The following is a 24,932-nucleotide window of genomic DNA, read 5'->3' on the forward strand; positions in this document are numbered from 1 at the left end:
GCTTATACTCTCCCTGGGTGGGGAGGAGCACCGTAAGTTATACCAGGAAGTAACTTTTCTGGTGTGATGAAAGCATTGAGCCCTATGGAGAGAAAGCAAGCAGGGAGAAGGAGGAAGAGAGAGGCCTGTGCAATTGTATTCTAGGCTCCTCTGCTCCCCTCCTTCCTGTCATTGTCAGTGTCAACCATCTGGTGAGCACAGATAATTTAGTGTCTGTAAACCCCAGAGGACCCCACGTCGATAAACTGTGATGCCGCAAAAACAAACCACAGCTTTTTCTACATTAACTAAAAGGCATGAGGGGTATGGAAGGAGGATTCATTGGGCTTCCTGCATTGCCTCTGTGCTTGGGGCTGTGGTGTGGGGTGCCCACGCATAGCAAAAGCTTGGGAGGAAGAGGCGTTATCAAAGATCTGCGGAGAGCACCCTCTCTATATTCCCCAAGGAGGACAAAATATCTGTGAAGAAAGTGTTGGGACTCTTAACAGTATCCCACATCTGCTATGCAAATCAAAACTGTGAAATGGATGGTGTGGTTCCTTTGTGGCCAAGATAGCACAAAACTGCAAAATGTTAATCAGAAGAGAAAAAATGCAAACCAGGAATGTGAATTCTGGGACAGGGTAAACAGGCATTAACAAAGGAAGAAGCCCGCTAAAGCAGGGCCTGGTGATTCAGGACCATGGACATGCCCCCACCCACATCAAACACAGCCCAGGAGAGGCAGACACGGAGCTGTGCAGCATCGGTATTTCCATGTGCAGCTGCGGCCGCTCCTGTGCATGTGGCTTTGAAAAAAGTAGGGTATGACACAGGCTGCACATGTCCTGCCTGCATCCCTGGGCCCTGACCTCTCTACTCTGAAGGGTATTTACTGTACCTGAAACTCTATCTATATCTATGCAGAGGCCCTTTCTCATGGGCATGGGTAGGTGTTCTGCCTGCACACAGGGCAAGTTCATAGTCCTAAGGTGTCAAGGACCCTGTAAGTAGCACTCAACCAGGGATGGAGGTGGTGGATTCACAGGCTGGCTTCCAGAGCTGCAGAGGGAACATTCTACCCTCGCTCCTCAGAAGGATGAGCGCTGGCTGCCCACAGCAGTAACTGGCTTCAGAAGAGACCCCTGATGCTACCCTCACTTCCACACCTCCCTTTCTCCTTCCCCTGCCTGAGATCCCTAGGGCAACACTAGCTGAAAAACCCTGGGTGAAGGACACTGGGTGAAGGACACTGCGTGAACGACACTGGGTGAAGGACACTAGGTGAAGGACACTGCGTGAGGGACACTGGGTGAAGGACACTGCGTGAGGGACACTGGGTGAAGGACACTGCGTGAGGGACACTGGGTGAAGGACACTGCGTGAAGGACACTGGGTGAAGGACACTGCGTGAACGACACTGGGTGAAGGGCACTGGGTGAAGGACACTGCGTGAGGGACACTGGGTGAAGGACACTGGGTGAAGGACACTGCGTGAAGGACACTGCGTGAGGGACACTGGGTGAAGGACACTGGGTGAAGGGCACTGGGTGAAGGACACTGGGTGAAGGACACTGGGTGAAGGACACTGCGTGAGGGACACTGGGTGAAGGACACTGGGTGAAGGGCACTGGGTGAAGGACACTGCGTGAGGGACACTGGGTGAAGGACACTGGGTGAAGGGCACTGGGTGAAGGACAATGGGTGAAGGACACTGGGTGAAGGACACTGGGTGAAGGACAATGGGTGAAGGGCACTGGGTGAAGGACACTGGGTGAAGGACAATGGGTGAAGGGCACTGCGTGAAGCCTGGCTTTCCCTGCGTGGGGAAGAGTGCTGATGTCAGAGATTGGCTTCCAAACAGTTCTGTGACCCTGACCTTCCTCTGTTCATCATTTAAAGTCAAGAGGGTAGAAATTTGCTTGGCCTATCTACAAATGTGCCTGAGGAAGTTTCAATCTCTAATGAGTATTAAAGTAATTATAAACAGTGTCAAAGCGATGTGTTTTTATTATTTTATTAAAAAGAATATGCAGAAGACCAAATCTCTTTGGAAGTGCCTTTGAGATTAAAATTAGCCTAGAGCATATTCAAGGAAGGAGGGCCAGGAGATCCAAGGTCGGGTTCATTGTACATACATGGTGTTGGTACTGCCCACATCCTAAGGGCAGGGAATATACCCTCCTCCTTCTTTTATTTCTGGAACATAGCTAGTGCCAAGCACACAGTAGGTCTTCAATATCCATTTGTTAAGTGCATGAAGTATTATGAATCTACCTGTGACCTTGAACTAGTCAACTAACCTCTTTGGCCCTAGACCAGAGCTTCTTTGAATTCTTACCCAGCTTGGACATTTTAGGATGTGAAAGGCCATATACTGGCTACCGTATTGTTTTGAGAAAACTGCAGCTAGTGAGGACAAATAAACATGCAGTCGGCTGTGTTAGCCAAAGGCTGGTGCTGGTGGCATTGGGAAGAGATTGTTTTATTTCTCTTGGTAAAAAACAGAAGTCACAGTAGAAGCAGCGGAAGAAGGACGAAGAGCACAGTCGTGGTGTGGACCCACGACACCCTCGACGCTGCTCTCTTCAGAATACTAGGGTGATAAAATTAAACATCTTAGGAAGTGTAGGAAAGTTCCTATTAAGAGGTGACCTGGATTGTGGGAAGGTGCCAGATGAGAACCATGGGATAAAGCTGAACCCTCCAGAGCCTGGCTATCTGCTTCAGAAAAAGATGGAAGGGTCTTTGCCTGAGAAAGGAGAGAGAATTTGGAATTCCTAGAGGGAGGGAAGCTGTGGCAGGATTCTGAAGGGAGAGGGCAAGGCGTGGATCAAAGAGCTGAGAGCAGGCGAGAAGGTTAATTGCTGGGCACTGTAGGACGTGGCCAGTCTCCCTGTCCAACCAACTCAGTCCCGTCAAGGTGCTCGATGGTATCATGGGATATCTTACAGAAACTGGTGGATAGACCGAGTTTTAAATCTGAGGTTAGAGAGGCAAAACTGGGATAGAAAAGGCAACCAGAGTCAGAACAGAAAGCAAGTCTTAAAAAGAGTTTTGTAGGATGAGGGCACGCTTACTGTAGACACCCCACTCCATAGTCAGTTTCAAGTGTACCCAACCTAGTTGAGTTGAGGTGATGTAAATTATGTTGCAGTTTTAGCCATTCCATAAAGCACTCATGATTTTGATTTTGAAGTGTTGTGTTTTTTTTAACTTGAGAATATTTTTCCCCTCGTGCATTTCTGTAGGTTCTGTCGGTGTGATACTGTCTGTCTAGTGTTTATTGGATAAAGGAAGGACCTTGGCACAAGTGATTCTAAGGTGTGGGTTCCTGGGATAGGTGACATACATCCTGAAGAGGGCTTGGAATCTCAGTGAAAGGCAAGAAAAATTCACCTGCAACATAAGGGGCAAGTGGGTTTGTGGCGCTACCTGTGTCACACAGGTTCCCAGGTGCACTTGGCTGCTTGTCCTGAGTGGTAGCTGTGCTTCCCGGGACACTCACCTCCAGGTCCTGGGAGAAGCAAGGAGGGTGGAGCCTGTTGCCCAGCTGTCAGGACTCAGGCCCCCCGGGACAAAGAGGAGATGGGGCAGCCTCTGCACAAGTCCTCACAAGGGTGACTCTTGGGGAAGATGAGTATTTCCCAAGCACGTTCTCCGCTCTGGCATTTTATACCTGCTACCTCTTTCACTCCTCAACCTGGCCCTTTGCTGGGCACTCTTTAGCCTATTTTACAAATGAGGGTATTGAGCTGAGCAATGGGAAATTGCTCACCTAAGATCAAACAATTGGAACAGAACCCCCTAGAATCCTGGTCCATTTAATTCTAAAGCTAATGCTCTCTTTGCTTTAACTACATTGCAGGGAAAGGAACAACAAACGGAGGGAGGGAAGAAAGGGAAGCAAACAAAATAATGGAGGGAAATTGTTCAGATCAACTCTTTACCCCATGAGACATGAGCAAGCTAAAGAGAGAGATGGCAGGGCCTCTGCCTGGCCTTGCTGCCAGCAGCTCCAAGCAGAGGGTCACCCCCGGAGTTTCAGCACCAGGTGATGCTAAGTGACCATGGGTCCTAGTAGGCCAGTGTGGCCGCTGGGGAGATGCTTCCCTGCATTCTGAAGGGAAGGGCAAAGTCGGGATCCACCACGATCAACTCGATGGCCTTTCTGGGGCCTCATGTGCACAGTACAGCCCCTGCCACTCCCATGTCAGCACAGACGCAATGGCAGGCGGGTCTGAATCCCTTTGATGAAGAATTATCATTAGCCACAATGAGGGGTATAATGATCAATGACCAGCAGTTCTCAGCCTGTGGGTCGTGACCTCTTTGGGAGTCAAACGACCCTTTCACAGGGGTCGCCTAAGACCATCGGAAAACACATATATAATTACATATTGTTTTGTGATTAATCACTATGCTTTAATTATGTTCAATTTGTAACAATGAAATTGGGGGTCACCACAACATGAGGAACTGTATTAAAGGGTCGTGGCATTAGGAAGGTTGAGAACCACTGATCAATGACAATGTATGCACCTCCCATCCCCAGGAGCCTCTGACTGACATGTGTGAGTTCCCAGCCGGACGTTAGTAATCTACCCCACATTTGGGCAAATAAGGCCAAGAGAAGGGCTCAGGCAGCCTGAATGGCAGAGGTTTACCATTTCTACTGGTCTTGTCACCTTTCTCAGGTCAAATCTTCTTAGTACTCAAAAGAACTTTGAGTATATAGCTTTTTGATTCAAATCTTCTTGAGTTAAAAATGAGGGGACCTAAGGAATTCATCCTCAAAACATTCCCTGCTTTTCATTTGGGGCAGTTTAGTGAGAATGCTGTGTCTTTCATTCATTCTTAAATATTTCCTGTGGTGTTACCGTCATCAATTCATCCAGCCATCCACTCATTGTACTTTATGGAGTCTCACTGTGTACAGGCCCTGGGTTCGCTGACAGCAACGCTCAAAGGAATTACACACATGGCCACTGCCTTCCAAGGACTCAAGTCCACTAGTCTTTTGAAGCTAGGTATCCCCTTGAAAATTTGGGGAAACGATTGACCCTCTCTGATCGTCAAAATGCCTGAGACTTAATAGTACATATTATATCTAAGCTTAAGAGAATTTATAGGTCTCCCTCCAAGCCCTCATACCCCACAGAAGTCTACTCTCGCACACTCGACAGATGGACCCCAAATGGCCTCTGATAAGGGGCAATGTTTCCTCCAATAAACCAAGCAAAGGAGAGGGTCCTGGCCCCTCTGAGGACTGGGCACAACGTCCAATCCAACACTCGGCTGGAAGCCAAGAGCATGTATCCTGATAATGCGGCTAACCTGCTCTGTGATTTTGCACAAATTCCTTCCTCCCTCTCGCTGGACCTCAGCTTCCCATCTTCCCAATCATCGGTTATTCCTATGAGCTCAAAGAGCCCTTTTAATCCTAGGATACCCAGCCTCTCCCTCCTTCCAAACATGGCCTCTTCTTCAGGTTGCCTGATGATGTCTTATCCAGCCCAGGAGAGGCCAGTAATCGCCTCCTCCTGCACCCGCTCCTCGCCCCAGCCGGCCTTTCCTAAGGGTGGCAGTTGGCTCTGGAGAAAGATGAGACCTGCGGTCCAATGTGACCCCCGCCATGAATGAGGTGGCCTTGGGCAATTTCCTCCTCTGTGACAGTTGGGAACAGTACTAATACTGACCTCTTAGGTTTACTGGGCCCTCACCATATCCAGAGCACTAGTCACATCCCTTCCAGATGTTACTCTCTGAATCGTCTTTTCCTCCCTCTTTCCCTTTATTTTTACAAAACTTAAAAGATCTTGGAGGGAATTCCATTGCCATACTTGTCCACACCTTGATTTTCCCTTAACTGCCCAACAGGGATGTTTACATCAGTGCACTTGGTGGAGAGAAATCAGGAGATGGATAAAATCCACCCAAGGCCTGGTGTCTGAGACCCAGGAGGGGAGCCTGGAAGCAGAAGCGGCCGCTGGGCTTCCCACCCAGGAAGCAGGGCGAGCCCAGCCAGAGGGCCCTCTGTACCTTTCAACTGCGCTGGGTGGCGACACTGGAAGGAGCATTTGCTGCCAAAGGTGGTGCCCTCAAGGCAGGAGAAGGAGGCAGCATAGACGTGATGTTGGTCTGGGACGCCACAGTCCACGGGCTCACACGCCACCTGCTTGTTCCACTTGCCCTCGGTGCAGGTCACTGTGACGCTGGGTCCCGTCTGGAAGGCAGAGGTGAACACAGTGAGTGGTGGCAGAGGGCGTCCCAGATATGGGGACACACCCTTCTCCCCAGGCAACAGCTCAGAGCCTTGTCAATCACCCCATGTTTACTGAGCATCTACTATGTGGCAGCACCGTTTTAAATACTGGAGATCCAGCAGGGAGCATATTTAGCACCCAGTCAGCCTTTTCAGGTGGAGAGGAGCTGCGGGCCCTGCACCTGCACACACCTGGCTCTTGATCAGCTCATCATCCCTCCGTATCTGGAGCACATAGCCCGTCCGGCAGCTCACAGTGCACTGGGCACCATGATAGCGGTCGCTGCTGGAGCAGTTGAGAGAGGCGTTCTCCACGGCCAGCTCCGGACAGTCAGTGGCCTCACATGCGAAGTGCACACAGCTGCAGAGGGAAGAAACCAGAAGGTCAGAGGGAGCTTCCCTGCAGGACCTGGGCACTGCAGCTGCAAGATAAAGGCCCATGGCCTCCCTCTCTACAATGTCAGGAGGCCGAGCCTAAGGAGAGGAGAGGAGATGGAGGGGAGGAAGGAGCTGGCCTAGGTGAGGAAGACTCTGGAGGCAGTGGTCACGTATGGAAACAGACAAACCAGGGTTCAAATCTTCGAGAGCTTTGTAAGTTATTATGCTTCCAACCTTGAGGAGCCTCAGTTTTCCCATCTATAAAATGGGGATCATTCCAGTATAGCAAGTATTCGCTGTGTTTCTTATCTGCCAGACACCGAGTTGAATGGAAGCCTCTTTATGTCTTATGGTAGTACTGACTCCCAAGGATCATTGTGAGAATTAGATTCCATGGTTCGGGGAAAGCACAAAGCAGAATTCCTGGCACCAAAAAGCACTCAATAAATGGTAGCTAATGATAGCAGTACATCTGTGCTCTGTTCCCTAGAAGCTGTGTACCTTTGAGCAAGGTACATCACCTTTCTGATGTCCCTCCAGTGTATTCTCAGATTTGGCCAACGCACATGGCCATGAGACTCCACTGAGGTGTTGGACGGAGTAGCCCTTTATAACTGTACAGTAATTTATGAATTGTTGGGAAAGCTGTCCGGAGGTCATGCCTCATGTCTTTTGCTGCTGCTGTTGCAACCTTCCTGCCAATTCCAATTCCCCCGTTCCTCAGGTCCCCGGTACATGCATTTCCATAGGACACTTCACCTGTGTCCCAGGTGAGCTCCATGCAGGCATCCTGCTCCTTTCTCTAACCCCGCGGCGCCTGCCGCAGGCACTGACAGCACAGGCCCTGGGAGCCCAGCAGTGTGGAACATGTGCTCATCCTTAAGGATGCAGACAGGAATGATGTGACATCCCTGCGCCTGGTGACCTTTCCCCTCCTACTACAGCCCCCAACAGGCAGGAACAGGAATGCCTAGTTCCTGATTGCTCACATACGTGAGCTCACTCCATCCTCACAACACCCCCATGAGCTCAGCGTTATTCATTTCACAGTCAGAAAAACCAGGGACCAGTGAGATTCAGTTACTTCAGTTCCTGCCCAGATGTGTGGCCCCAAAGTCCTCGTGGGTAACGTCTCCCCACACCTGGACTAGAACTGCCCTGAGGGTAGAGATAACGCCTGTTTCATCTGGGTGCACTTCACATTGGCAAGAGAAATGCCTCGCATATGGCAGACATTCCCTAACTAGGGAGAAGTGAGTGGCAGCAGTGTCTTCCTATAGCTGCTAAACATTTATTTCTTGGAGGTTGACATGATTCCTAGCAACGAAAGCTTCTTGGGGCACTTCTCTCCCACCTTTGCCTCTCTGACCATCTGCCCTAGAGCCTGGCAGGCACACTGTGCACAGAGAGTGAGATTCGTATCCAGAGCCTCAGGCTATTTTTCCTGTTTTTATCCAGGAGACAGTAGGCAATTGGTGGTCAAACCAGCTTAAGAGGAAATCCCTGATGTCTGTCCTTTTTGCCAGTCTCAGACCACACTCCTGAGGCTTTTACAGCACATGACAACTCACTCCCACACTCCCTCCCCTGCCCAGAAGGGTGGTGAGAAAAATGTGGGGTGCGGGAGCGAGAAGCTAAAGTCTCCAAAGCACATCACCAAATTCACCTCTTTTGTTCAAATTCACTTTCTGAAACACTTGGGGAGGGGCAAGCATCTGACTTAGGTGTCAGCCCCCACACTAACGTGGGCTTTGCGCTCCCCACAGAACCCCCCTCGGAAATAATCGCAGGGCTAGTGGGGTTCCCTGACACTTGCTGAGGGGTTCCGACTCCCCGCCCTCCTCCCTGCTCCTGGCAGCCTCGGCCTTGCGCCACGAGGAGACCTGGAAGAAACTGGAACTGTGAAGTTAACACAAGGGCTTCGACACCAAACAGTGCATCTGCTCCCGTTGTGTAAGGGCTGGGGAAAGAGCCACATGGTTCCAATTCAACTAGATTCACTCAGGGAGCCACCAGCTTCCAAGCTGGTCTTCCACCTCCGCCTCACAGATCATGTTCTCTCTGCACTCCCAGGACTTCCCGGGCTCCCATTGAGAGACAAGGGCTTCTCTGGGCTGTGGGGCCATGAAGGAACCAGCGGCGCCCTCCTCCGTTCTGGGCACAATAATATTCTTTGCAGGAAAAGAATAAGCTGGAAAACTTGATTTTCTAGAATAGAAAGAGCACGGGACTTAGCAAGTGGGCAAATCTGGGCTCTACCCCAGTTCTGCCGTTTTTATCAGTTGTCTGACCTTGGAAAGGTCATAACCCCTGAGCCTCAGTTTCCCCCTCTGTAAAATGGAGCTAATAAAATGTTCTCTCTCAAGACTGTCAGCAGGGTGACCTGTCAGCCACTCATTCATCTATGCAGCAGACCCACCCCAGACACTGTTCCACATGGGGAGATAGCAACGGAGGGGACAGGTCAGACTCCTGTCACCTGGGTGTTTCAGGAAGGAGAACATGTGTCAAAGAACAGTAATACACAAGCCTAATTGAGGTGGTATTTTCATTCCACCTTCAAGAAGAGGAGAGTGAAGAGAATTTAAATTGCTCGTCCAAAGGTACTCTGTGTAGACAGGATTCGTGTGGATCTCTCTGTCCCAAAAGCCCCTGTCTCTCCCTCTGCTTTCCAGTGAGCTGGAAAGAGTTATGGGAACACATTGTCCAGAAATGATAAACATGACCCCAACTGCCCCTCCCAAATAACTGACTCCCCGACACAGCCCTGTCATTTCTGAAACACAAAACAAAAATTAAAACAAGAAAAACAAAACAAAAGGAAAGCCTCTGGCTTCATTAAAAAAAAAAAAAAAAAAAAACGGGAGGGAAGAATTTAATACCCATGATGGGCGGTCAATAAAAATAATTTAAAAAGGGAAAAGGAAGACACTTCCCAGAAGGGAGGAATGTGCGGGTGGGAGGGGCGGGGGAAGGGGTGCAGGTAATGTATGGATGAAATGCTCACATCTGGGAAAAGCTAGGGAACTCCTCCCGGCCCCAGTGCAGAGAGAATCAGATATTTATGATTTTTCTTATCTATATTTTCACTCATTTATTTATAGACTCAAGTTCCATGTAGAGGTGAAACCTTAGGTGATCTGACAGCCAAGCCCCCAGCCGCTGCCCCCACCACCACTTGAAAGGGCCCCAATCATGCATAACAGGGGACACTTGGGTCACGCTGCAACCAGGACAGAAATTAAAGGGCGGTGAGGGCTCCTCTCCTGGCTCTGTGCCCTGGACTCCTGGCTGACCCCTGTGGCCTGCCACTTAGCTGCAATCACACCATGGGGAGGTGGAGATAATAACAGCAGGTTGTTTATAAAGCACTGTGGGTTGTTCATCTGGGGACAGCAAAACAAAAACAAAGCAAAACAAAACAACACAACAGCATGCGCGACCCTGGAGGGAGTGAAGGGAAAGGCTCTGGGCACCACGGCGGCAGGGGAGCGTGGGCAGCGAGAGAGACTGACGCAGCTCCCATGGCAGGAGGCTGCGGGCCGGACCCTGGAATTCTGGAAGCCAGTGACGTGGTGGGACAGAGCAGAGATTCTGTGGACAGGTGAGGGCAAGGTGAGCTGGGTGTGCCCAGCGGAGGGCACATGCCCAGCCGAGGCAGCCGTGCACTCCAGTCCCAGGCTGCCTGTGGGACCGAGGCCTGGGCCTAGTCTGGCCGGAGGGACAGCAGTGTTGAAACCTCTGATGAGGAGGAAAGATCTCCGTCCTGGATCCGGAAAACTGGATTCAAATGCCGGTTCTGCCCCTACTGTCTGGGTGACTGTGAGTCGCTCACTTCTCTTGCCTGGACCGTAGCTGTCCCATTCTCAGATTAGAGAGCAAAACAGAGGAGCTCTTAGAGGCCCCAGCTGTCAGGGTCACGGTTTTATGAGGGAAAAACAACCGAGGTTATGTCACTGCGGAGCCCTTGGAAGGGGAGAGAGTAGACTTGATCCCAGAGACTGACAAGGACTTGGAAGAGCAGGACCTGATGGGCACTGAGGGGTGAAGCTGGACAGCGTTCTGGAGAAGTCAGGGAGTCCCCAGCGCAGTGCGGATGCACACACGGCGGGCCCTGCACTTTGTGTGCAGGGGTGTCCCCCGGACCAGCGACCCCGGCGGGTGTTCTGAGAGGTGCCGAGAAGTTGGTTGAGCCTGTGGACAGCAACCTGAGGCCTGTGGTCTCCCCATGGGCAGCTTCATTCTGGGCTCCAAATTTTACATATGAATCCCTACACATTCACCTGGGAGGACACTCCACGCCTGGGCTCCTATCAGCGCACAGCCCCCAGGGACTCTGGGCTCCAGCCTGTGGACACCCACCACCTGCTCCGACCGCCAATCCACCCTGGATGGAAGGAGCGCATATGAGCACAGGAAGAAGCTGACCTTAAAAGTTAGTTCTCTCCAGCTGCCTCTCCCAGATGGGCTGGCATGGAAGCTGTGGGAAGAGTTTGCGGTAGAGGAGGAAAATGAGAAAAAAAGGGGGGGGGCCGGGGGGAGAAGGGAAGGCAAGAAGGAAAATGGAAGGAAGGAAGAGAGGGAGGGAGGGAGAGAAGGAAGGAGGCATGGAGGAGGGAAAGAAGGGAGGGAAGAAAGTTATTTGTCTACATACATGACCCACTGAATTTTATAATAAACTGCTCAATCTACTTAGAGCCATAGGATAGATAGAGGCGGTGTGTGTGTGTGTGTGTGTGTGTGTGTGTGTGTGTGTGTGTGAGAGAGAGAGAGAGAGAGAGAAAGAGAGAGAGAGAGAGAGAGAGAGAGAGAGAGAGAGAGAGAGAGAGACTAGAGCCTGAATTCATGATTGTTGCTTTTCTCATTGAAAAGGCCTCTTGAACTCCCCCACCACGATCACTATGCAACCCCCCATCTTACACCCTTCCCCTAACTCTGTGTGGAGCTGGGGTTTGGCCAGAATTCCACAACTGGACCTCTCCTTTGAAACCCGATCCTGTTTGCTTGGACCCCTGTGTTTATTCCTAGGACTGCACGGGGCTGGGGAGGACCCCCCAGTCTCAGTCAGAACACAGCACCTGAATCGATGTGGAGTATGATGCTGCTCCCGAGGCAGCCCACTAGGTATCATGCTGCTCTCAGGGGAAGAGAAAGCAAATGAGGAGGAAAAAGAGGGGGAGAGAGGAGAGAGGGGAGGGAGACGGAGAGGAGGGGGAGCAAGGAGAGAAAGCAAGAAAAAGCAGATGGGGAGGAGGAGGGGTGGAGGGGTGGTAGAGCTGGGTGTAGGGAGGGACGGGAGAAACAGCACCTTTCTCTACCTGGGGAGAGCCTGGAGTAAAGTGGGATGTGTGTTCCACAAGCTGAAATCTATAAAAACTGATGCTATTTACCTTGGTGCTTTCAGAATGCAGGAAACCACCCCATGGCTTTTTCCAGTTGTTGCTTATTTTTCTTTTCTTTCCTCCTCGTTTGTTTGTTTGGACGCATTTGCACATTTGCACAGTCCTGCCTGTCCTCCCACACCCCAGCCAGGCATTCAGGAGGGCCCTGCATGCCCCAGGCCTCAGTCCTGGGCGCTCTGCCTGCTCCAACCCGGTCCCAGCCCAGGCCAAGCCGGCAGAGGCCTCAGAGCTGTGTCCTCAGCACCTGACTGGCTCACTGTCCAAATGCTCGCAGGTGAGCAGCTGTGAAAAGTCCTCTCCTCTCCCACAGGTGTTCCTGGCTCCGGTGGGCAGAGTGGCTTTTAGGGGCAGACAAAGCAGGGTTTGGCCTCTGACCACCTTGATGACCTCGACTCCCTCACTGCCTCCACACCTCCCAGGACAGAAGTGATAGTGAAATAAGATAATACAATCATAAGTGTCAGTCCCTTCCTCTTCCCTCTCGCCCCTCCCAGCTCTTGGGAACCACAGACTTTTAGAATGGGAAAGAACCACAGAGAACATCCAACCCATTATCATTTTGCAGATGGGGAAACTGAGGTCTAGAAAGAAGGGGTGACTGGTTTAAGGTCACATAACCAGACAGAGACAGAACGCTTTGCCCAAGTTTGATGTCCCTCCACAAGTCAGAGGATCCAACAGGCACTTATCAGTTGACTTGTTTCCGAGGTTAAACTCTCCCTATGTTTACTTGGGGCCCAGGACCTCCCAATTAAGAACTCAAAGTCGTCAGTGCCGGCCTCAGTGCACTTGTGGGCGGTGCGGAGTCTGGGTGACGATGGAGAGCATTGTGGCCGAGGTGATGGATTTGCATTTTCCATCCGCAATGTTTCTCTGAGTTCTGAGAATTAACTTATTTTTATAGTCTGGGGAGCCGGGGAGGACAAAGCCCTCTCAGGGTGAAATGTAACAATGAGTGATATTTAAGGAGCTCTTTGGCCTCCAAAGGATTGCAACAGACTTTGCACAAGAGGCGAGAGACAGTGGGTGCAGAGCACAGTGGGTGTTGCAACCCCCTTCTGTGTCCTCTGCAGCAGCAGGGCCGTGGGAAAGGCCCCTGTCACCCTCCCACCCCTATTTCCGCTCCTCACTCCCAGGTACACAGGGTAGGGCTGCATCGCCCTTCAGAGGGCCTCACTCTGGGGGAGCCTACTGAGACCCCAACTCTCTCTTTCTCCTTCTGGATCTCATTGAACAAACATGAGTGATGCTGTATGACTCTGGACCAGTCCTTCTCCTCTTGGGGCCCTGGAATTCTAGATGGTACAGAAGTGTGGACACCTCTACATGCTAGACCATCTCTGAGGCTCCTCTGCCCTCCTCTGAGGATTCTATGCAGGTTCTGGGCTGAAAAGCACCACTGTCACAGGGAGATAAATGTCCTTTATTGGTGCATTAGCTTTGCACGGTGCCTAGCAATGTGCAAGAACACCTTCACCTACAGCACACTATTTGACCCTCACGACCACCCTATGGGGTAGATGTTATCACCCGTTTACTCCAAAACAGAAAACTGCGACTTAGAAAAGCAAAGCGACTTATACATGGACACACAGTCAGGAAGGGTAGATTCAGATCCAGTAAGAAGATTACCAGAGGGTGTCCAGGAAACACCTTTCCCTCTTAGCCCTAAACCAGGTTCAAGAACAGAGACGCCAGGTCAAAGGCACCGAGGGGGTGATGTTATGCAGCTCAGAGACAGGCTCCTAGACCACTGGAGGGATCTCAGGAGCCTGGCTTAGAGAAGACAGAGTCCAACCGTCACTGAAATACGCAGCGAACTGGGATGAGACAAATAACAGTCCTCCTCTCCCCCCTAAATTTCAGAGAGTTATGCTTCCCGTCTGTGCTACTCAGGAAGCAGGATATTCCAGCACTTAAGAGCTGAAAGCCAGCGAACCCACCACCCTCTCTCTGTTCAAATGAGGATGTTGAGGCCCAGAGAGAGAAAGCGATGTCCCAGGGTCCCCCTGCAAGCCACTGGGACTGAACGCCAGCAAAGGAGGCCCTCTTTCCACCACCCAGCCTACAGACCTCCCCACCCCTGGACGCCAGGCCCAGAGGCAGTGCTGCCCAGAGCCCACGAGATGGAGGAGGGAGATGCACAGAGATTTTTATGGCAATACACACGGCCACCCCATTCCAGAATTCCTCCATCTCAACTTGGCTACGCAATGGCAGGGTGGGCAGACCCGGGTGCCTTACCTCTGCTCGGCAGAGCTGTAGGTCTCCCCTCTCTGGCAGCTGCTCAGGGTGACAGGGTCAAAGCCGTCGAAGGAGCGGAGGGCCACCCCCGAGATGGCGAGCAGGGGTGAGCTGAAGCTCACTCGCACCGCCTGGCTGTGGTAGAAGGGCTGGCTGAGGTCATGGACCACAGGGATAATCAGGGGATTGTTCCTGCAGCTCAGGACGTGGAGGCCTGTCAGGGGAGACAGAGGGCCGGGGGGCCAAGCTCATTACTCAAGGCCAGTCACGCCCTCCCCAACCGGCCCTTCCCCAAGCCCCCAGACCCTTTCATGTCCCTGCACAAAAGCACCATTGGGTGGCCGGTGGGGATTTTGAGTTTGATTGAAAGTTTCTTTGTCTGCCTTTTTCTCTTGGTTCCAAATCTTTCCAACCCCCTTGCCTCCCTGCCCCCTAAGCCTTCCCTTCACCTAGTGCCCACGGCCCTCTCCTCCCCCAAAGGGCCACCCCTCTGCCCAGCCTCCCCCACCTCCCACATTGCACTGGGGCCTGCTGGTCGGAACTGCCAGTGTTCAGGCTGCCTGCACCACTGCAGGCCATTGCGGTGGTACTAGGTGAGGGCCTCTGTAACCATCCTGTGGACAGGAGACTGAGAACCCTGGGCAGGAAGTGGCCTTCCAGAGGGCCACAGAGCAGCCAGCGACATACAGTCCAAGTAGCATGCAAGCTTGCCTCACTCCAGAGCCCTCAAAAGAACCGGGAGCAGGTCCCCAGGTTCAGGAGGGCAGGCAGAGGTGTGCATACAGGAGAGGGGAGTGATTGGTGGGATGTAGTGGGTGAAACGAAGTGGCTTTGGCATTGGTGGAACTTGGTTCAAGTCTTGCTTTAGCCACTTCCTTATTATGTGAGTCCAATAAACCCTAGCACTCAGTTTCCGTATCTAGAAAATGGAATGATCCCAACCATGCCGGGCAGGCCTGCTAGGTGGGGGCACGAAGCCTCTCCCCCTATGGTGGTCCATTCTCTTAGAGCTGGGAAGCATCTGAAGGGGAAGTCAGGGTGCTGAGGATGGAGGACGGGCTGGTGGGAGGGACGGTGGCACGTGGAAGTCCCCGGCATCAGGTAGCAGGACGTAAGAGCTCCCTGGGAACCAGACCTGCCCCGCTCCGCTGAAACCCTCCGCTCGGAGCCCGGCCGTGGTGCGCTCTGCCAGGACAGCTATGAAAATATTTACTTCCCACTTAGGGAAATTTACCAGGAATCCAGATAAGTCCAGAGGGGTTTTCTTTCTATTCCTTATTAGGATGTTCCCCCTTGCCTTTGAAACTAACTAAATAAGTAAACATCAACACAAAACCGAAAAGCCCTCGCTGCTCCCTGGGCTGCTGCTTGACCCCGGAATGACCTGTCTCTGGTTTGCAATCTCGGGGTCTTTGAAATGAGCTCCCTCTGGAGTGTGTGGGCATGGCTTTGATGCCTGGACTGTGGTGCTGGCCCGGGATTCCACCCGCCCGGGATGGCTGTGTCGGAAACGTGGGAGCAGGTAACAGCACTTCCTGGGGGCAGGTGTCGTGCTAGGCACAGCCCTACAGTGTCAAGCCTCACTTATTCCCCACATCGCTCTGACTGTACAATGGCATCATTGCCCCAGAGCTCTTAATGAGGCACGGAGAGGTGGAGAAAACGGCTCCCATTTTCCAGGCGCGCGAGTGGCGGGGATGGATCCTAACCTGGCCCATCAGCTCTATGTCCATGGCTCCTGTGGGTATGCTGAGGCAGGTGGCACAAGTGGCAACTGCAGCCCGTGTTCTGGGGCAGCTGACTCCTCCCCTGCCTTCCTAGACCTGCATCGGACCGTTCCTGATCTTACTCCCATGGGAAAGTCTGGAGCTCACACTGGACACACAGCTGGCACTTTGGGGTCATTCCCAGCACCTCTGGCTACAGGGTAAAGAGCCGCAGCCCTGTGGCCTGGGCTCCCTGGGCCTCAGGTGCTGATGCGGACAGTGGGAAAGGGCCTTACGCAGGTTCCTTCCCTGGGCCTTTGGAGGACCGTCGGGGATGCTGAGTTACAGGTGGCTGGCAGAAGGCAGCCACTGAAGGGAGGACTTCCACACTGATCCCTCACCCCTGAACCTGTCAGTCAGGCTTCTCTAGACCCATAAGCACATCCTGACTTGACGGCAATGAGAATGCCAATGAGAGAACGAGGAAGAGGAGAGGGGAAGGAAGAGGCCTTCTCAACCAACCCTCAGGGGCAAAGGTGGAATCAGGCACCCAGAGCCAGCCAGGCCTGAGGGAACATGCTCACCTAGATCGTGGCTCTGCTCTTTGGTGTCAAGCAGCTGGACGCTGATGGTTTCCTGCTTTTGGTCCCCATAGTAGGTCCCATCGGTCACCAGGTGGACAATAACAGCTGCAGCAACCATTGGCTGAGAAAAGTATGCCTGAAACACACATGACATCAGAGAGTCATGCATGCCCCTCCCCCTGGTGGGGAAGCAGCCACAGGATGGGGGGAGGGGGTCTCAGGGAGAACCTCCTGTTTCCAAACTGGATTACTTGTTGTGGCTCTATAACGGGAACAGAGGGGCAGTGGAGCCTCCCAGTGAACAGCACAGGCTCTGAGATCAGAAACTCTGCTCCGATCTCAGCTCTGCTCCCTCCGAGATGTGCCTGTCCATCAGTGCTGGCTGTGCCGCTCTAGGCCTGCGGTTCCTCACCTCAAGTGGTGGATAAAGTGAACACCCGTATCACAGGGTGGCTGTTAGGCTCAATAAGGTGATGGGAGAAAAGTGTTTGGCACATACTAAGACCACAAAAAATGGTATCGTTACTGTTTGTCATTCCTCCATGCTAACCTCTGTACTAGGCACTGAGGAGACAAAGCTAAAGGAGACATGGCCCATGCACTTCTGCAGACTATGAGGTTCAATATAGGTCAATGGCATGCAAATCAAAATTCAGTGCAATCCACAGTCCTTAGGGGGATGGCACCATGTGACAAGTGCCATCAACAGCTGACCAACCAACCATGTACAGGACTAGAGGAGAGAGAACAGCCACTTTTCTCTTGGGGGGATCAGTACAGACTTCAGGGAAGAGAAGACAATTTTTAAAAGTCTTGAACAATGAATAGGAGGTTTCAGGCAGACAAAAGTATCCAAATTCTGCCAAGACAAGAATGACTGGGGGGTATTTCACAAGCAATTAAGGGATTCCATTTCCAGGAGCATCTCACCGATCAGTGTTTTGTCCCCTGTCCTTACAATGAGCATCCTCAATGGATAGACAAACCATCCTAAGAAAAGGGTTGTGGGAGGCAGAGCTTCCTGGGGCCGCTGGCGCATCCAGGGCTCTTCAAGCACTGGCTTACCCGGAGCCAGAACGTGGTCTGGGTCAGCTGGGAGTAGGGGTAGCTGATGGTGCAAGGATACCAGGCGTGTTGGGAGATGCCTTCACTGAGATCAATCACCTTGGTCCGACACACCTGGGAAAAGAGAAAGAAACACAAGTGTTGTAGAGAGTGGCAGAGACTGACTTAAATTCAAATCGATAAACCTTTGCTATCTACATATTTTGTCCTTGGCATTTGCAGGAAGAATCAGGGATGAAGAGACAAGCAAGAGTCTACCCCGGGAGCCCACATTCTCACGCAGAGGAGGAAACCCTCAATGCCAGTGATGGTGGGGTTGACAGTGATTCTCATGGGAACACAAATCCTAGAGGAGTTGATAATTGAGTTGGGTATGAACAGGGTAGAGATAAGTGGAAGGGCATGGCAGGTAGAGGGAACAGAACCAGAGGCTCAGGCTCAGAGGACAGCAGGCATCCAGAAGGGTTAAGCTGTGGTCATCTGCCTGGTATCTGTGCTGGGGGAAAGTGGCAGAAAAGACAGGCTGCAGGGTTGGATCTCAGAGACTCTTGAACACCAAGCAGAGCACACTTCAGAATAAATCTGTAAACTGTGCTCAGGGCTACATACAACAGAGCAAGACTGCGATCATAGGAACATTTGCTTTCCCCAAAGAAACTCAGCTCCACCACTTCAAATGCATATAGGTAAACATACATCCACACATACACACGCATTCATTCTCAATGACAGATATACCAACTTGGTGTTAAAAGAAGCACAAAGGTGTAGACCAGCAGAATTCTTCAAACTTAGGGGCTTTGTGTGTATCCAAATGTCACTTCATTCATTGGTTCATTCACACATTCAGATATTTATTGAGTCACTGCTCTTTACCAAGCACTGTGAGACAACAAGTGGACAAGACAGATGGTGAGGAGCTCAAGAATGGCAATGTGTACAGATGTTCATCAAGTAATCGCATAGACACACATAACTGTAAACTGCAGAGCAGGTGAGGGCTATGATGGAGAAGGACAGAAAGAGCTGAGCTGTTCTTGTGATTGGTCAGAACATGAGCAGGTCATCCCAAATTAGTGCTTTTCCTCTGAGCTTGAAAGTGGTTCCTCTCTCCAAACCTCCCTAGGAATTTAGGTTTGTCATTCCACATCTGCAGATTTCAGTCTGCTCATCTAAGAAGTAAGGCTGACCTGGAGAGGATCAAGATATTAAAGGATGAAGGATATCCATTCCATCAATATCTACAGTAGCAACAGATTGGAAATAGTTCGTCTGTTCATCTGTTAGGGAAGGGATGCATAAAATAACATATTTATGTGATAGGATTCTATGAGCAAATTATATTAAGAGGACTGAATTATATTCATATACAGGGATGATGCTAACAATATTTCACACCTGCTTAGTATGGGTCCTGGCCAAGGAAAATGGAAGCCCTACTTGTGAGTTCACAGACATCAACTTGGAAAGATCACAAACACATAACACTGAGTAGATTAAAAAGAACAAGATCTAAGTGGTCAGTACATTTTGATACCATTTATAAAAATCACACAAAACAAGATTATACCCAGGGATTCATATAGATGAGAACAGAAGAATTAAAAAATGGAGTGAAGTTCTACACCAAATTCACTAATCAAAGGCAAGATAAAAATACTTGGCTGCACTGTAATCTATAATTGCAAACATTAATGCTTTTTTTTAAAAAAAATAAACCTTTTTTGCCCTAGCTGGTTTGGCTCAGTGGATAGAGCGTCAGCCTGCGGACTGAAGGATCCCAGGTTTGATTCCAGTCAAGGTCACATGCCCAGGTTGCAGGCTCGATCCCCAGTAGGAGGTGTGCAGGAAGCAGCCTATCAGTGATTCTCTCTCATCATTGATGTTTCTCCCTCTCCCTCTCCCTTCCTCTCTGAAACTAATAAAAAAAAGGTTATATCTTTAAAAAAATATAACCTTTTTGTTTTGGAGTAAGAAAAGTTGCAAAGATAGTACTGGGAGTTCACTAGACCCTTCATCTAATTTCTCTTAACGTTAACATCTTCATCAATTCATCCTTGAGACCTCAGAGAAAGGAAGAAAGTTGCTTAACCAACTTTGAAGAATCACATTGTCACTCAAGAGCTTTGCAATGGTGAGCTGGCTATTGGATTAGGGAGACTTGGTTCTGGTCCAGGCTCCCCAACATTTGATGTATATTTGTGGACTAGGACTACTTATCTCACCCCTTTGAACCTGGGGTTTATCTTTCACAGTTGAATATTGGATGGCGTCATAGGTTTTCAAGGTATCACCTATGAATTCCTAGGGTTCCCTGGTGGTGTCAGCCTGGGCTTCAGGATGTGGGGGGAGGGGCTACTTAGTTTCTGCTCCACCATTTCAACCAGGCCATCGTCTGAGCATCATCTGTTTTAGATATCAAGCCGCCTTGAAAGTTTCATTTACAAAAAGAGCTTTAATGCTTTAAAAACACTGAAAATTATTAAAACATGTTCGTCGCCAAAGTTTCCCTCACGGCTCCCGAGGCATCAGTGGATCCTGGAAATGCAGTATTGGTTTCCTGACTGTCACAGGTAACTTCTGATGGAGAGTCAAGTCCCAGGGATTAAGTGATGGCTTCTAGGAGCTTCAGGCATTCAGATCTCTAGGAGCCTAACACCGAAGGGACCACCGTTAAAAAACACAGTCACATTCATGGGATGGAAGACATTTTCAAGTTTATTTATTTTTCTCAAAAAACAACTGGGACCAAACTTAGGCAGGCCTGCCAGTGGATTGTGTTACATTTTACAACAGTGTGAGACTTTGCATAAACTATCTATGGCATTCGGAGTCCAGGCCAGCAATTCGACATGTATCATTTTGGAATTCTTTCCCCTTGTGGTCTTAGCTGCCTGTCCCCCAGCAGAGCGTGGTGGGGCACATCTCCGGAGGGCTGGTGTGTGTGTGTGTGTGTGTGTATGTGTGTGTGTGTTGGGAGGCGTCGGAAGCTTATCTCCACATCTAAAGCATTCCCAGTCAGAGAAGTCTTGCTTCAATACAATTTCCTCTTATCTGGGCAGCCCTATCAGCGCTAGACAGGGCTTTAGAAGAAGGTGCTGCTGTTATTTTCTTCTCCTGTTTTCCTATTCAGGGTTGGGTTTGTTTCAGGCTGGCTGGGATCCTGACCAGGGTCAGTCAAGGCAGATCAGAGAGGAATGAATAAATCCTCAAAGCCCCAGTTGATCTTAAAGCCATCTAGGTTCCTGGGAGGTGGGGGAGGCTGCCGCAGGGGAGCAGACACTCGCAGCTCCTGCTTTGACGGACCTGGCGTGCCTCTGCTCACTCAGCTGCCCTTTATGGAGGTGGTGGCACACTGGACTCGGAAGCCCGAAGAGGAAGAGAGCCTTGCCCGTGCCCATGGCCACACTTGTATCCTAGGTGGTCACTAAGGATACAGGTGTGATCTCAAGGTAACGGATTCTATGGGGAAGCTCTGTTTTCCTCCACCCCCTTTTTTGCACCTTCCCCCCCAAAGGCAAATCCAGTGCCATAAAGCATGACTGAGCCATGTAGATTTTCCTGAACATTCTGCGAGGGAGCAAGCAGGAGAGGCACATCAGACACTCCTGTGAACCCAAGCTCTCCCTCCAACACCCCACGTTCCTCCTCACCCGTCATCTCCCTCTGTCCAGTTTCTTCAGCGTCACTGGTTCCAGTGACCTTCCCAATCTCCCCCGACCTCTCCCCCTTCCCAAGTGCATCTGTGTGGAAACTGGTGCAGAACCGTCCGCTTTCCCTTAGGTTCTCTACTCTCACACGTGCAAATCTCTCTGAGGACGCCAAGGGTTCCACCCCGCCCCCCAGGCCCTGAGATGTCGGGGGGTTGAACATAGTAACTTTTGTAACCTCTGTGTCCTGCCAGTATGAACAAGATCTGATCCCTCCCTTCACATCGCTCACTATCGTAGGGCACACAGAAATATCTGCAGCCTCCAGGCTTCTGGTTCCCCTAAAACAGGGGTGGGGAACGTCTGGCCCAGGCGCTGTGGAAGGCCTGCAAAATCCCTTGGCCTGGCCCTGCGAAGGCACTAGAGGTGAGATAATGAACTCTTTGATCAAACATAGCAGCTAAATTTTAAGTTGATAATTTTGTGTGGCCCACAAATGATGCTGTAAATATTCAAATGGCCCTTGGCAGAAAAAGGTTCCCCTGCCCTAGAGAGATAAAGAGGGGGTCTCCTATCACTGAAACCCACATGTGTGCACTGCCCACATTCATGGTTATTGTAGTAGCATCCACAACAGCCAAGAGGTGGAAACAGCCTACCTGTGCATCAACAGATAAGTTGATAAGCAAAATGTGGTATACACATACAATGGAATAGTATTCAGCCTCAAAACAGAAGGAAATGCTGCCATTTGAGGCAATATGAATTAACCTTGAGGACATGATGCTACATGAAATAAGGCAATCGCCAAAGGGCAAATGCTACGTGATTTCCCTCCTACGAGGTATCTAAAACGTCAAAGTCATAGCATCAAAGAGTGGAATGGTGGTGGCTAGCGGCTGGGGGAGGAGAAAGGGAGTGGCTGATCCTGGGCATGAAGTTTCCGTTAAGCAAGATGTTCTACGGGTCGGCCTTGCAACGCTGTGTCTACAGTCAGCAACACTGCACGGCACATGTCAATTGGATTACAGTTGTTTAGAGCCCAGTCTTATCCCTTTAAACTCTGAAGACTTCTAAGGTGAGAACCGGGTTTGAGTTACCTTGCAAGAAATCTTAGCAGATTGCCCGCAACACGGGATGCCACAGTTGCCCAGGGAACAAGAGTAACAATATAGTGACAACAGCAGAGCTGCAGCAGCCTAACTACATGCTTGTTCTATGCCGGGCACTGTTGTAAGGACTCTATATGCACTCAAGCATGCAGTCCCCAGCACAACACTGTGAGGTAGAGCACTATTGTGATACCCGTTTTATGGACAAGGACACTGAGGCCTGGCAATATGCCTAAGGTCACACAATTGATTGGTAGAACCAGGACTCAAATCCAGGTGCCAGCTCAGCCCACAATCTTCACTGAAGAGGCCAGCTTGCAAAAGGCCTGCCTCCATGGCTCTCGGGGCTGTTATGGAGGATGGACTTGTGATTTCTCCTTGTCGCCTCACCTGGGCTCCTGAGTAGGTGCTAATTCATTGGACCCAAGCAGGCCCTGTCCATCTGCCCTGGGCTGGGCCATGAGGCTGTGAGAGCCCTGGATGGCCAGGCAAGGGACCTGCCTCCTAGAACTGACTCAGTTGCTTCGCTTACTTCTGACACTCATTGCTCCCACTTGTAGAGGATGGAGTAAGAGGAACCCCCAAAGGGCGTTCAGTGTTCACGTGTGGCCAGCTGATTTCCGGCCTCTTCCTAGTGCCCTTGACCGAGGAAAGTATTGACCCTGCAGTGCAGTATCCCCTCCTGTTGGCCTCTGGACCCACCTACGGGCCCAGAACTCTGATACTCTGAGGTGGAAGCTCATTTCCCAGCCACCTTTCCTGCCTAAGGCACCTGGAGGGGTAGCATAACAGTTCACAGCACCCATTCCAGCAATGTGTTTTCTGTTTTGTTTTCTCTTCATGTGTGCTGCAGAAGAGCTGGGACATCCTCTCCAGAGCTTTGAGATCAATGGATGTTTGAGCTAGGATGGTCCTCAGAGATGTGATTCCAGCCATCGCATCCAATAGGTGAGAACAGAGCCCAGTGCGGAGGGGAGAGACATCCCTTGAAGGGACACTGTAAGCTTCTCTGGGATGGGCTGGGACGTCTGGTGGTGCCTGGGGTGCCCAGGATGACAGAAGCAGAGGCCCCCGTGTCCCCAGGACCTGCGACTCTAGTCCACACCATGTTCTGTTAGCCACCACCTCCAGCACCCGCCGCCAAACCCATTCCTTTGCGAAGACTGCTTTCAATTAGAGGAGTTAACGATGTCTTGCTTTCAAGAGGTTTTTTAAATCCAGTTTATCTTTCACCCACACACCAGGTACACAAAGACGGGAGAACAGGGGAGCTGGAGAGCTGGTATTTTCCCACACAGGGGAGGTGCCATGAGGTTTCCATTGGATTTCTCTTTTACAGATTTACATGCCCTTTTGTCAATCACAGGAGGGAGGAAGTGCTTGTCAAACCTCTAGCCCATCCTCTCCAATTTCCTCTTTCAACCCAAAGGGACTTGGAAATGGGCCTCATAGAAAGAAAAAAAAAGAGGAAAAGGAATAGGGAGGGACGAGTGTGGGGGTCCTTGCTGACAATAACAATACACGTGAACGCTCACACGCACGCACGCACATGCACACGAACACCAGACAGTGTTTCCCAATATTTCTACTCAGGCCACATTTTCACCTCAGGCTCTCGGGTCCAGTGCCAACTTATTTTCCCAAGAATTGCAAGGTTGCAAGAGGAGCCGAGTTCTGGATATGATGACTGCAGGGGGGATGCCTGCTGGGAGGCAGCCGTCAAACCCTGGCTGTGAAGGGCCTTGGGACACAGGAACACGAAGTGGTGGCTCAGGTGAAATAAAGCCACCTCTGTGCAGCCAGCTTGGCTGTTCCTTACAGAACATGCTGTTCCCGCCTCGGCGCTCCCGTGGGGGAGGGAAAGGGCACCCACTCTTAAAGAGGGCCAGCCAGGAAGGCTGCTCGCCGTGCATCCTCTCATCCAGTCGTCCTACCGTCTAATAACCCTGAGGAGCAAACGTTTCTGTCCCCACGTTAGACACAAGCACTCTGAGGTTTGGAAGGCCTTGCTCCCCCATGGCTGAGGAGTTACAGTAGCTGGACTCCAAATTCACTCTTCCCACCCAGGGGCTGGACTTCCCCATTACTCTTGCTCATGCCCTCTGTGTAATGCACTTGCATTTCCCGTGTGTCCACCTGTCTCTGTGTGTGAGCTTCAAGGTCAGTGCCTGGGCCTGATTTCTCTCTCCGTTGCACTGGTGTCACTGGGTGGGGCTCAGAGGACTTGCCTGCATTGAACTGGTGTGGCTTTTCCAAGGTGATCCACATGGTTCAGATTGATGGATCTGACCCAGAAGCAGAGATGGTATAGACCCTGTGGTTCAGGGAAGTCAGTGGGAGACCCAGGATTCAGGCAGGAGGACTGGCAGGCTCCGCAGCCAGACCTGGCCACCCCCGAGCCTCACATGGAGTTGATGTGCATTAAATATGCTGATGACACTAGGAACTGGTATTCACAGTCATTTCTCTCACTAGTGTTCTACACCACAGAACCTGTTGGGTACCATTGTCTCCCTGAATCCTTTAAACAGCCCTATGGGAAAGGTA

The 24,932-nt window shown here is 51.0% G+C and overlaps 1 protein-coding gene across 1 annotated transcript in view; it reads right to left on the minus strand.

The window, feature by feature from the left end:
* The window catches only part of PAPPA (pappalysin 1), a 221,475-nt gene that overhangs the window by 46,061 nt on the left and 150,482 nt on the right, over window positions 1-24,932 (minus strand). The window contains exons 11-15 of the mRNA XM_059657843.1: window positions 17,624-17,737; window positions 16,559-16,694; window positions 14,269-14,482; window positions 6,437-6,605; window positions 6,022-6,205 (exon numbers count right to left, since the gene is read on the minus strand). Coding sequence (XP_059513826.1) covers window positions 6,022-6,205; window positions 6,437-6,605; window positions 14,269-14,482; window positions 16,559-16,694; window positions 17,624-17,737 — 817 coding nt within the window. The remainder of the gene's footprint in view (window positions 1-6,021; window positions 6,206-6,436; window positions 6,606-14,268; window positions 14,483-16,558; window positions 16,695-17,623; window positions 17,738-24,932) is intronic.

This window comes from Myotis daubentonii, chromosome 11 (assembly GCF_963259705.1).
Source record: "Myotis daubentonii chromosome 11, mMyoDau2.1, whole genome shotgun sequence".
Taxonomy (NCBI): Eukaryota; Metazoa; Chordata; class Mammalia; order Chiroptera; family Vespertilionidae; genus Myotis; species Myotis daubentonii.